The sequence below is a fragment of the Schistocerca piceifrons genome, chromosome 3 (genome assembly GCF_021461385.2).
Source record: "Schistocerca piceifrons isolate TAMUIC-IGC-003096 chromosome 3, iqSchPice1.1, whole genome shotgun sequence".
Classification (NCBI taxonomy): Eukaryota; Metazoa; Arthropoda; class Insecta; order Orthoptera; family Acrididae; genus Schistocerca; species Schistocerca piceifrons.
The window spans coordinates 744,955,791-744,968,837 of NC_060140.1; the positions used below are offsets into that span (position 1 = coordinate 744,955,791).

The 13,047-nt window shown below is 46.7% G+C and overlaps 1 protein-coding gene across 2 annotated transcripts in view; it reads left to right on the forward strand.

Annotated features, from left to right (window-relative positions):
• LOC124789364 (laccase-6-like) overlaps window positions 1–13,047 on the forward strand; it is a 389,375-nt gene that overhangs the window by 231,193 nt on the left and 145,135 nt on the right. For both annotated transcript variants that reach the window (XM_047256690.1, XM_047256691.1), the window contains exon 4: window positions 4,475–4,685. In XM_047256690.1, coding sequence (XP_047112646.1) covers window positions 4,475–4,685 — 211 coding nt within the window. The remainder of the gene's footprint in view (window positions 1–4,474; window positions 4,686–13,047) is intronic.

Below are 13,047 nucleotides of genomic sequence, written 5' to 3' on the forward strand. Positions count from 1 at the left end.
ACTCGAGCCGCACAGCGCCAATGTGTCACGAAGCGGTCAGCCATATAGGAAAATTCAGAAACCAGCGTAACTGCGTGCTTACTGAAGTATTGCCGTGCAGTCATGATTCACAATATCAGAGTTTACAGCTACTTTAATAGCCTAATCTTTGAAGACCTACCTGCTGGGTCTAGGCGAATAAATCCGGATTGTTACTGTTTGCTTCGCACAAACACGAACACGGCTTCCCCACCAGTCAGGCGGGAGTGTCTCTCGAAGAGAAACACATGTACCGTTTGTGGAGGAGTATGCTAATAGGGCGCAGCGTCCGCTTTCTACTGCAGCCATTTCGCCGGCTTGTGTCTTTCTAGGTATTCTGTCGCTGTCTTACTCTCTAGAAACAACTCTACTTCCACGAAAACGTCAGTTTTATAAGTCTGAGGAGCTAATTATTTAAAATTTTAAGCTGAGTTTGTCTTTTGTTACACTAAAATTAACATCATTCGTCGGAAGTCTAGCTAACGTTTCGTAATTAAAGCACGAATAAGAGGGCGTAGTATCTGAGACACCGGGCTCACCTTCGAAAGAACGGCGGTTCAAGTCCTCGCCCTAGCATCCAAATTTAGATTTTTCATGCTTTTCGTATACATCTCCAGGCGAATGCTGGAAAGCTGCTTTGAAAAGTACACCGCCGGTTTTCTTTTTAAGTCTGAGTTTGCGCTCCATCTCTAATGACCTCGTCGACGGGACGTTAATACCTGATATTTCTTCCTTTCTTATGATTCAATTAAAAAGAACCAAGTCAAATGAAATGCATTGTTATATTGATTAATTCGCATTCGTATCGTACACTTCATTGGCTCTAGCAGGCATATTTGAGCCAGCAAGAACTTATTAAAAATATCTAAGTTGCAGTTGGTTCGACAGCTCATACGAAATTTTTTGAATAACGATAGTGTGCCGCATGGCTGTCGAAACTGGGATTGGAATGTCCTGTTGCACACTTCTGGTTGCGTAGCGATTTCCAGGTGTATGATATAACCTTGTCAAACGGACATAATCTACAGTCAAATCTTACTTCGGTCGTACATTCTTAAAATGCAGTTGGATGGTCTAACTTCAAAATAAATAACATAGGACCTAACACGTGCTACTTGAATAGCTGTAAGGTAACCAGTGATTTTAAACAATTGAGTCAAAGTAATTGAATTATATGTAACGACTGCTTTTCATGTAATTTTTCTATGCAATCGATACATTGTACAACATGGCTAGCGAAAACCCAAAAAGTGAGGATGAGGGTAGAACATTTCCGCTCTCACTTAAGGAATTAATTTGACTGAGATGTTGCAACGGATCCCTAACGTACGATCACTGTCACAGGGAACCTTCCTGATAATTCTACTGGCCATTTCACTCTTTGTATACTATTCTAAGCCTGTCAAAAGTATCTATGAACACAATGACCACCGAACAACATATCACATCACCTTGTGAGGCACATGATTGAAAGCATTTTTCCAAATCGAGAAAAATCCGATGGTGGGGCTTTCCTTCCTGCCTGTATTTTTATTTAAGTAACTTTTTACTAGTGAGGGTACTCTTGTCCCACTCATTACTTTTGTTTAAAATGGCTGGTGCTCCACCTACTTGCACTATTTTGTACTAAAAGTACCAGTTTTGTTACTTCTGTGATCTCTAGTTAGTATTTTAGTTTCTTTCCAACTTCCTACAAGCTTTTAGTTTTTTAATTATCCTTTAGTTGCGTTGGCTGTGAAGTGAGCTTCTGTGACTGCGACTGAAGTTGAACAACGCCAGGTCAATATAAACATCTTGATATTTCAAAGTAAATCTACAATACTGAATTAACACTTTGTTTTGACTTTATATTAACATTTGATTTCCCTCTGTGACTGCAACTGAAGTTGAACAACGCCAGGTCAATATAAATATCTTGATATTTCAAAGTAAATCTACAATACTGAATTAACACTGTTTGTTTTGACTTCATATTAACATTTGATTTCCTTCTGGCACGATCTAAATTTACCCAGAGCACTAGACAAAGGACAAATCCCTTGTTTTAGAAGACTGGTCTACATTTATCCTGAATGACTGTAACTTTGTACCAGAATTAAAAGTGGAATTTCATTCTAATAGGGCATAATTAGGATACATTTTTCGCTTTTCCAAGCATTCAGTAAGCATAGATGTAAAATATTATAGTGTTTGTTGCGATGTGTAATTTATTTTGCATTCAGTCTTTTAAGAAAATGGTACAAAGCTATCCCGACTGACTGGATGGGACTGAAAAAAATGTATGCAAAGTGCATGTGTGGTATCACGTTATTATATCGGTGCGTTGAACCTACCGACATCGGACGTGACTTCGACACAAGACGTACTCAGGTTGCAGCGTGCAGCGTCCTTCGTGTGCATACTGAGATAAAACATAATATAGACCATTTTTGCTTCTATATTATCTTTCGGAATGTAGCCTATGGTAACAGACTTAACGGTAGCGTGGCCCCGATATCTAAGTAAGATTTGAAGGTGACGGTACCATTTTAAATTGACGAACAAAACGAATGTGATCTCACGAGAAAAACTATAATTCTTAATGGCGTGCTTTCGTATGTTCAGCCGAGTTGTTGATTCCATTTATACGCACGACACTTAGACAGTAACCTCTTCCATGGGAGTGAGTTGTCTTGTTATGCGTACTCGCTGCTTGGCGTTCGACGCTGAGGAGACTGTCAAGTATTGAGTGTTTTTTTCAGGTTGAGGTACAGCGTCACCGGTGGATCTCGGTCTCACTATCTTAGTGCAAGGGTAAAATTGTTCTATCCTACAATGATGACATTCCAATGACATCATTGGAGTGCATGTTGAAGGTGTGGCGTTGTGATTTGAAGTCCCATACCACCCTCCGACTGTGGAAGTTCAAGATAGCTGGAAATAGGTAACACAACTACATAGATAGTGATACTGGTGGTGATATGACGGTCGACACATATCGAGTGGTCGTATCAAGACTGTACAGGGCTGTACAGGGGCATCACTAGCTACGGTCTGAATCTGATTCCTCGAGGACGGTGGGAGAACAGGGTGAGCCGGCCGGAGTGGCCGAGCGGTTCTAGGCGCTACAGTCCGGAACCTCGCGACCGCTACGGTCGCAGGTTCGAATCCTGCCACGGGCATGGATGTGTGTGATGTCCTTAGGTTAGTTAGGTTTAAGTAGTTCTAAGTTCTAGGGGACTGATGACCTCAGAAGTCAAGTCCCATAGTGCTCAGAGCCATTTTTTTTTAGGAACAGGGTGATGGTCCCAGCCGCGGTGCCGATGTGTAAGCCGCTGACCGTGGCGGGCCCTTTGTCATGGAGACGCCTTGCCTTCTCTCGAATGGACGTCTTCAGAGTTACCATGTTTGTTTCCTCGTGGAGGATAACTACCCTCGTGAGGCGAGGGGCAAGGGGGGTTCACCGAAACAGCTTATTCTGCAGGCGCTGGAGGAGAGTCTGCATCCCGGAGGAACTAATCGTGGCCCACGCGGAGGAGCCATAGATGAGGGAAGGGTAGACAACCATCCGGTACAGTTGGAGCTTGGTTTCTAGGTTCAGTTCCCTGGTGTTAAACAGTGGGTGCGACGCTTTTATCGCCTTCTGTCCTTTTTGGGTGACGTATTCTGCATGTCGATGGAAGAGCAGTTTTTTATCCATGCGGATACCTAGATATGTGTCTCGTGGGACTATGGGACGCGGACACCTGCAATAGTGATGTTGTGGTGGAGGATTGAGCGCCGTATGGTGAAGGAAGTATTGTCGCTATTGGGCGGCTGTTTATAGCCGAACACGACTCCCAGCAGCAGGTGCGCTCTTTGATGCTAATTTTTTTCTTAGAGCCTGCGCTTTTATTCCATGAAACGAACATTCTCTTGGCTGATGGCGAGCAGTCCCTAATATAACCGCGAAACAAATTACGACTTGTATATGTGCTTTACGACTTGTATATGTGCTTCTCGGGCGAGACGTCGGATGTCATAGTGAAAACTCCACAATATTTCGTCACCGCAACTGGCCGACACCTTCAGGTGCGACGAACACACTGCTAAGGCAGGACCAAAGCCCCCTATTTATGCCAGTCTTAGGCAGGAATCGCGTGCGCCGAAGTCTTTGGTTCTTCATCTGTAGGTTGCGTTGCTGTCCTTCCAGCTATCTGTTGATATCGTCGCTATTGTCCATCGAATTTGGCGCCTCCACGCATGCGCAATTCCTGCCTAAGACTGGCATAAATAGGGAGCTCTGCTCCTGCTTTAGCAGTGTGTTCGTCGTACCTGAAGATGTCGGTCAGTTGCGCTGACGAAATATTGTGGAGTTTTCACTATGACATCTGACGTCTCGCCTGAGAACCATATATACAACACGTCCGTCGGGAAAGCGTCAAGCAACACAAAGTACGACTTGTGTGTTGGTGACCAGTGCGCGGTGGTGTTGCAGGTGTGCGAGAACGACATCCTGCTGGTGGAGCTGGAGAACCGCGCTCCGGGCGTGGAGCTGTCGGTGCACTGGCGCGGCCAGCCGCAGCGCGAGACGCCCGCCATGGACGGCGTGGCCGGCGTGACGCAGTGCGCGGTGCCCGCCCACACCACCTTCCAGTACAAGTTCCGCGCCGCCGCGCCCGGAACCCACCTGTGGCACGCCTTCACCGGTAAGCGCGGCGCCGCCTCTCCACCTAGCAAGCGCTCCTTCCTAAACGAAGCCCAGGAGTATTGTTCCAATCTACACTACTGCCCATTAAAATTGCTACACCACGAAGATGACGTGCTACAGACGCGAAATTTAACCGACAGGAAGAAGATGCTGTGATATGCTAATGATTAGATTTTCAGAGGATTCACACAAGGTTGGCGCCGGTGGCGACACCTACAACATGCTGACATGAGGAAAGTTTCCAACCGATTTCTCATACACAAACAGCAGTTGACCGGCGTTGCCTGGTGAAACGTTGTTGTGATGCCTCATGTAATGCGTACCATCACGTTTCCGAGTTTGATAAAGGTCGGATTGTAGCCTATCGCGATTGCGGTTTATCGTATCGCGACACTGCTGCTCGCGTTGGTCGAGATCCAATGACTGTTAGCAGAATATGGAATGGGTGCGTTCAGGAGGGTGATAGGGAACGCTATGCTCGATCCCAACGGCCTCGTATGACTAGCAGTCGAGATGACAGGCATCTTATCCGCGTGGCTGTAACGGATTGTGCAGCCACGTCTCGATCCCTGAGTCAAGAGATGGGAACGTTTGCAAGACAACCACCATCTGCACAAACAGTTCGACTACGTTTGCAACAGCATGGGCTATCACCTCGGATACCATGGCTGCGGTTACCCTTGACGCTGCATCACAGACAGGAGCGCCTGCGATGGTGTACTCAACGACGAACCTGGGTGCAAGAATGGCAAAACGTCATTTTTTTGGATGAATCCGGGTTCTGTTTACAGCATCACGATGGTCGCGTCCGTGTTTGGCGACATCGCGGTGAACGCATATTGGAAGCGTGTATTCGTCATCGCCATACTGGCGTACCACTCGGTGTGATGGTATGGGTTGCCATTGGTTACACGTCTCGGTCACCTCTTGTTCGCATTCACGGCACTTTGAAAAGTGGACGCTACATTTCAGATGTGTTACGAACCGTGGCTGTACCCTTCATTCGATCCCTGCGAAACCCTACATTTCGGCAGAATAAGGCACGACCACATGTTGCAGGTCCTGTACGGGCTTTCTGGATACAGAAAATGTTCGACCGCTGCCCTGGCCAGCACATTCTCCAGATCTCTCACCAACTGAAAACGTCTGGTCAATGGTGGCCGAGCAACTGGCTCGTCACAATACGCCAGTCACTACTCTTGATGAACTGTGGTATCGTGTTGAAGCTGCCATGGGCAGCTGTACCTGTACACGCCATCCAATCTCTGTTTGACTCAATGCCCAGGCATATCAAGGCCAATATTACGGCCAGAGGTGGTTGTTCTGGGTACTGATTTCTCAGGATCTATGCACCCAAATTGCGTAAAAATGTAATCACATGTCAGTTCTAGTATAATATACTTGTCCAATGAATATCCGTTTATCATCTGCATTTCTTCTTGGTGTAGCAATTTTAATGGCCAGTAGTGTAATTCTCGTGCCACTGAAAGTATCAGTGAAACAGATATTAGCGTCCGTGGCATTGATAAACTGCTGAAATCGTTGAAACTGAACAAAGCCGTAGGGCCAAATGGTATCCCTATCAGATTCTACACATAATTTCCGACTGAATTAGCCCCTCTGTTAACTACACACATCAAAAAAAGTTTTGTACCATCTCGGTTCCGAGTGTTTCGAAACCTGTACAGGAACAAGAGTAGAGATCAACATAAATATCATTTCCGACCTTTTTATTGCTCATGAAAAACACACATTGCATGTAGTGCAACTACACAGCGAGATCTTCAGAGGTGGTGGTCCAGATTGCTGTACACACCGGTACCTCTAATACCCAGTAGGACGTCCTCTTGCATTGGTGCATGCCTGTATTCGTCTTGGCATACTATCCACAAGTTCATCATGGCACTGTCGGTCCAGATTGACATACTCCTCAACGGCGATTCGGCGTAGATACGTCAGAGTGGTTGGTGGGTCATAAACCACCCTTTTCAACCAATCCCAGGCATGTTCGATAGCGTTCATGTCTGGAGAACATGCTGGACACTCTAGTCGACCGATGTCGTTATCCTGAAGGATGTCATTCACAAGATATATACGATGGGGGCGCGAATTATCTTCCTTGAAGACGCATGCCTCGCCAATATGCTGCCGATATGGTTGCACTATCGGTCGGAGGATGACATTCACGTACCGTACAGCCGATACGGCGCCTTTCATAACCACCAGTGGCGTACGTCGGCCCCACATAATGCCACCCCAAAACAGCAGGGAACCTCCACCTTGTTGCACTCGCTGGACAGTGTTCAAAAACGTTCAGATGTGTGTGAAATCTTATGGGACTGAACTAGTAAGGTCATCAGTCCCTAAGCTTACACACTACTTAACCTAAATTATCCTAAGGACAGCCGGCCGGTGTGGCGGTGCTGCTCTAGGCGCTTCAGTCTGGAACCGTGTGACCGCTACGGTCGCAGGTTCGAATCTTGCCTCGGGCACGGATGTGTGTGATGTCCTTAGCTTAGTTAGGTTTAAGTAGTTCTAAGTTCTAGGGGACTGATGACCACAGATGTTAAGTCCCATAGTGCTCAGAGCCATTTTTTATCCTAAGGACAAACACACACACACACACACACACACACACACACACACACACACACACACACACACGCACACCCATGCCCGAGGGAGGACTCGAACCTCCGCCGGGTTTCTGCCGCACAGTCCATGAATGTAGCGCATCAGACCGCGCGGCACTGGACAGTGTGTCTAAGACGTTCAGCCTGACCGGGTTGCCTCCAAACACGTCTCCGACGATTGTCTGGTTGAAGGCATAAGCGACGTTCATCGGTAAAGAGAACGTGATACCAGTTCTGAGCGGTCCATTCGGCATGTTGTTCGGCCCATCTGTACCGCGCTGCATGATGTCGTGGTTGCAACGATGGACCTCACCATGGACATCTGGAGTGAAGTTGCGCATCATGCAGCCTATTGCGCACAGTTTGAGTCGTAACACGACGTTCTGTGGCTGCACGGAAAGCATTATTCAACGTGGTGGCGTTGCTCTCAGGGTTCCTCCGAGCCGTAATCAGTAGGTAGCAGCCATCCACTGCAGTAGTAGCCCTTGGGCGGTCTGAGCGAGGCATGTCATCGACAGTTTCTGTCTCTGTATCTCCTCCATGTCCGAACAATATCGCTTTGGTTCACTGTGAGACAGCTGGGAACTTCACTTATTGAGAGCCCTTCCTGGCACAAAGTAACAATGCGGACGCGATCGAACCGCGGTATCGACCGTCTAGGCAAGGCTGAACTACTGACTACACGAGCCGTGTTCCTCCTTCCTGGTGGAATGACTGAAACTGATCAGCTGTCAGACCCCCTCCGTCTAATAGGCGCTGCTCATGCATGGTTGTTAACATCTTTGGGCGGGTTTAGTGACATCTTTGAACAGTCAAAGGGACTGTGTCTCTGATACAATATCCACAGTCAACGTCTATCTTGAGGTGTTCTGGAACCGGGGTGATGCAATACTTTTTTTGATGTGTATACAATCTGTCGTAGTTTTTTCGAACAAAAAACGGTGCCCAGTAGATGGAAGAAAGCACAGATGACACCTGTCTACAGGAAGGGCACCTGAAGTGATCCACAAAAGTGCCATCTATTATCCTTGACATCCATGTGTTGCAGAATCTTGGAACATATTTTGAGCTCAAACATAATGAGGTAACGCGAACAGAAAGATCTCAACCATGTCAACCAGCATGGATTTCGAAAACACAGATTATGTAATAACCAACTTGCACTTTTCTGACGCGACATTCTGGAAGCACGGATCGAAGCATCACGTAGATGCAGTATTTCTCAATTTCACTCGGTACCATATCAAAGATAATTACCAAAAGTACGATCGTATGGGGTATCAGACGAAATTTGAGCCTAGAATGAGGATTTCTTGGTCGGGGAGGACGCAGCATCTTATTTTGGGTGGAGAGTTATAGTTAGATGTAGAAGTAGCTTCGGATGTATCCCAGGGAAGCGTGTTGGGTCCCTTACTGTTCATGTTGCGTATTAATGATAAAGCGGATAATGTTAACAGTAACCTCAGACTTTCCGCAGATGATGCAGTTATATACAGTGAAGTACAGTCTGAATAAAGCTGTACGAATATTGTCAGACCTTGATAAGATTCCAAAGTGTTGCAGAGATTGGAAACTTGTTTTAAATGTTCAGGAATATAAAACTGTGCTCTTCAAAAAACGAAAAAAATAGTATCCTACAAATATACACACATCAAAAAACGTTTTAAATCACTCTGGTTCCCAGAACTCCTGAAGATAGACGTTGTCTGTGGATATTGTATCAGAGACACAGTCCCTTTGACTGCTCAGAGATGGCATTAAACCCGCCCAAAGAAGTAAACAACTTGCATTTGCAGCGTCTATTACGCGGAGGAGGTCCAACAGCTGATCAGTTCCAGTTATTCCACCAGAAAGGAGGTACACGGCCGGTGTTGTTTATAGTTCAGCCTTGCCTAGACTGTCAATACCGCGGTCCGCTGGCGTCCGCATTGTTACTTGGTGCCAGGAAGGGCTCTCAACAAGGGAAATGTCCAGCCGTCTCAGAGTGAACCAAAGCGATGTTGTTCGGACATGGAGGAGATACAGAGAGACAGAAACTGTCGATGACATGCCTCGCTCAGGCCGTCCAAGGGCTATTACTGCAGTGGATGACCGCTGCCTACGTATTATGGCTCGAAGGAACCCTGACAGCAACGCCACCATGTTGAATAATGCTTTTCATGCAGTCGTAGGACGTCGTGTTACGACTCAAACTGTGCGCAATAGGCTTCACCCCCGACGTCCATGGCGAGGTCCATCTTTGGAACCATGACACCATGCACCGCGGTACAGGTGGGCCCTACAACATGACGAATTGACCACTCAGGATTGGCATCACGTTCTCTTCACTGATGAACGTCGCTTATGCCTTCAACCAGACAATCGTCGGAGACGTGTTTGGAGGCAACCCGGTCAGGCTGAACGTCTTAGACACACTGTCCAGCGAATGCAGCAAGGTGGAGATTGCCTGCTGTTTTGGGGTGGCATTATGTGGGGTGACGTACGCCACTGGTGGTCATGGAAGGAGCCGTAACGGCTGTACGATACGTGAATGCCATCCTCCGACCGATAATGCAACCATATCGGCAGCATAATGGCGAGGTATTCGTCTTCATGGACGACTCCTTCTGGATGACGACATCGCTCGACTAGAGTGGCCAGCATGTTGTCCAGAGATGAACCCTATTGAACATGCCTGGGATTGATTGAAAAGGGCTGTTTATGGACGACGTGACCCACCAACCACTCTGAGGGATGTACGCCGAATCGCCGTTGAGGAGTGGGACAATCTGGACCAACAGTGCCATGATGAGCTTGTGGATAGTGTGCCACAACGAATACAGGCATGCGTCAGTGCAAGAGGACGTGCTAATGGGTATTAGAGGTACCGGTGTGTACAGCAATCTGGACTAACACCTCTAACGGTCTCGCAGTATGGTTGTACAACATGCAATGTGTCGTTTTCATGAGCAATAAAAAGGTCGGAAATGATGTTTACATTGATGTCTATTTCAGATTTATGTACAGGTTCCGGAACTCTCGGAATCGGTGTGATGCAAAACTTTTTTTGATGTGTGTAATATCAGTGAGAGACAGTTGGCGTCTTTATACACGTACAAGTACCTGGGTGTAACAGTTAGTATAGACATGAAATGCAACAATCACATTGGTGCAGTCGTGGGTAAAGCAGATAGCAGATTTCAGTTTATTGGCAGAGTACTGGGGAAATGCAATCAGTCTACAAGGTAAATGGCTTATAAATCACTCGTGCGACCCATGGTACCATGTTGCTGATGGGGTTGGGGGGGGGGGGGGGGGGAGACGTACCAGACAGGACTAGCAGGGGATATTGAATATATACAGAGACGGGCAGCACGAATGGTCACATGTTGTTTGACTCGGAGGAGTGTGTCACAAAGATGGTTATAAGAACTGAACCGGAAGACTTTTGAAGGGAGACATAAAGATCCCGAGAACGTCTACTAACAAATTGTCAAGAATCGGATTTAAACGATGACTCTAGGAATATACTACAAACCCCTACATGTCGCTACCATAGGGATTGTGAGGATAAGATTAGTTACGGCACGCACAGAGCAATTTTAAGTCTTTCTTCGCGCGCAAGATGTAGATCTGATACTCCTGCCCTAACTTGTCTCTAAACTCTAAAGACACTGCAGGTAATGTAGCTCACGTGATGAAGCACCGTTTGTATCTCTATTAGCCAGTTGATAGATTAACAGCGTAATGTCAATTTCCTCGAGTCGTGACATTTTTCTGACATGTCAATGTTACTTTGACATTTATTCTGCCGTGATCTTTTTGAATAATGGATTAAGAAACGCCATGACTGTGTACTACATTACTGATTACAGTATTGCAGTAGTCACTATGTCATCACACTAACACTGATGGAAGCGTAAAATGTTACACCATGAACCATCTTTCGTATATCTATCAAACTTTGTGGAGATTCTGATAAAGTAACGGGTGACCCCCCACAGGCACGAATACGTTTTCGAATTCGTTGTGGCTTGGAAGTTAACAGTCTCCGAACATCACCTCGAGGAACTTATTGCCGTGCCAGCAACTCATGCAGTATCAGTTTGAATGTTACTGGCTGGAGCTTGGTGTGAAAGAAGACGTCTTTCCATTCCATTCCAAACGTGCTCTGTTGCTGACAGTTTAGGGAAACGGACGGACCAGTCAAGAATTGTTAAATTCCTCAAGACTTTCGTAGCGTAAACTGCAGTGTGTTGTCTTGCGTTCTCTTGGTGCAGTACGCCATTTGGCCCCCAGGTAATTATGAGTTTGACAACAAGTTTTTACTATTCTTGCTACATGCTGGTGATCATTCAGCTTCCCTTCAATAAGTACCAAAATCAGTCCTATAGTCCTCCCCACTCCATGATTCCAGGCTTCGGAGAAATATGAATCTCGAGAGTCGCTGCTTCCTGTGACTCTGCACAAAGTCTGTACGGCCACATTGACGTCGAACTGACGGCCACAAACAGATGCTACTTACCTCTGAGCACAAAAGAACGCCACTCAGTGTCCCAGTAGATTCTCTCTCTACATCATGCAAAACTCTCTTGTCTGTGGTAAGATGGCAGCGGTAAACGGCTCATGGAAACCCAAAATCTCAGCGAAGCTTCCAGAAACTTGTTCCCGACGGTTGGTGGTGATACTCTGCCTGTAATCTCCGCCCGGATTTCAGCTGCTACCAGCCGCCTGTTCATCAGAGCCGGTTGGAGACTCCTACAATCTTCTCATACTGGAGTCCTTCTGGAAGCATCACTGCCTACTCTTCCTGCCACATTGTCTGGAATCCATCAGATCACCTCTCGTTCTGTATTCATCTCACTACAGCCAATCGTCTGAGCGATTGGTTGATATAACACGTCTTCTCGGGTTTGCCGTCGGATCGTATTGTGCAGATCTCACAATATTTCGTCGAAACAGCTGTTTGACATCTTCGGGTGCTGGTAGTTGCTGTTGTCACTGCTGAAACACGCGAATGATGATCGCACGACGGTGTGGAAATTTTTGGGGCCAGGAGCAGGCATTATCACGCTTGCGCGGGAAGACGCTCGCAGTTGGAGGAAAGCGACACTCGTAGTGCCCACTATAAGGGGAGCCGCAGAAAGGCCTTCCGCGCGTGTTCTTTGGGCCATGACTGTGCTGCCGAACGCTCCTGTGATAAAAAACCGAACAGAATCTCAACAGTGAGCTTTTCGGGTCACAAATCAGAAGTTCTTGTTTCTCCTGATTTAATATAATGACAGCAAGTGCCGGATTCCATGCGATGGGTGATTGAAAACCTGCATCCCAATTGATAAGATTGTCCGCAGTCCACATATACACAGCCTTCACAGTCCCACAAAGACGACGCTAAGGATAAAATTTCAATCTTATCATAGAACATGCGATGCTTCGTCGCCAGCCAATGCTCCGCAACCGCTGAATTATCAGGTTGTCTCAGGCGAGTATGACGATGGTGTTCAACACAGCATTCTTGCTCAGTTCGGCATACTTGCCCAGTATAAGATTTATCACACTGGCATGGGATCTCATCTACGCCACGTTTCCTAAGGCCAAGATCGACATTGACCGAACACAATAAATTCCTCAGTTTTGCTGGCGGCCGAAAAGCACACTTGATGTCGTGTCTCTTGAGGATTCTTTCTATTGTTGAAGACAGGCCGCCAAAAACGGCAAGAATGCCGTTGCAGGGGGTGCCTCCATACA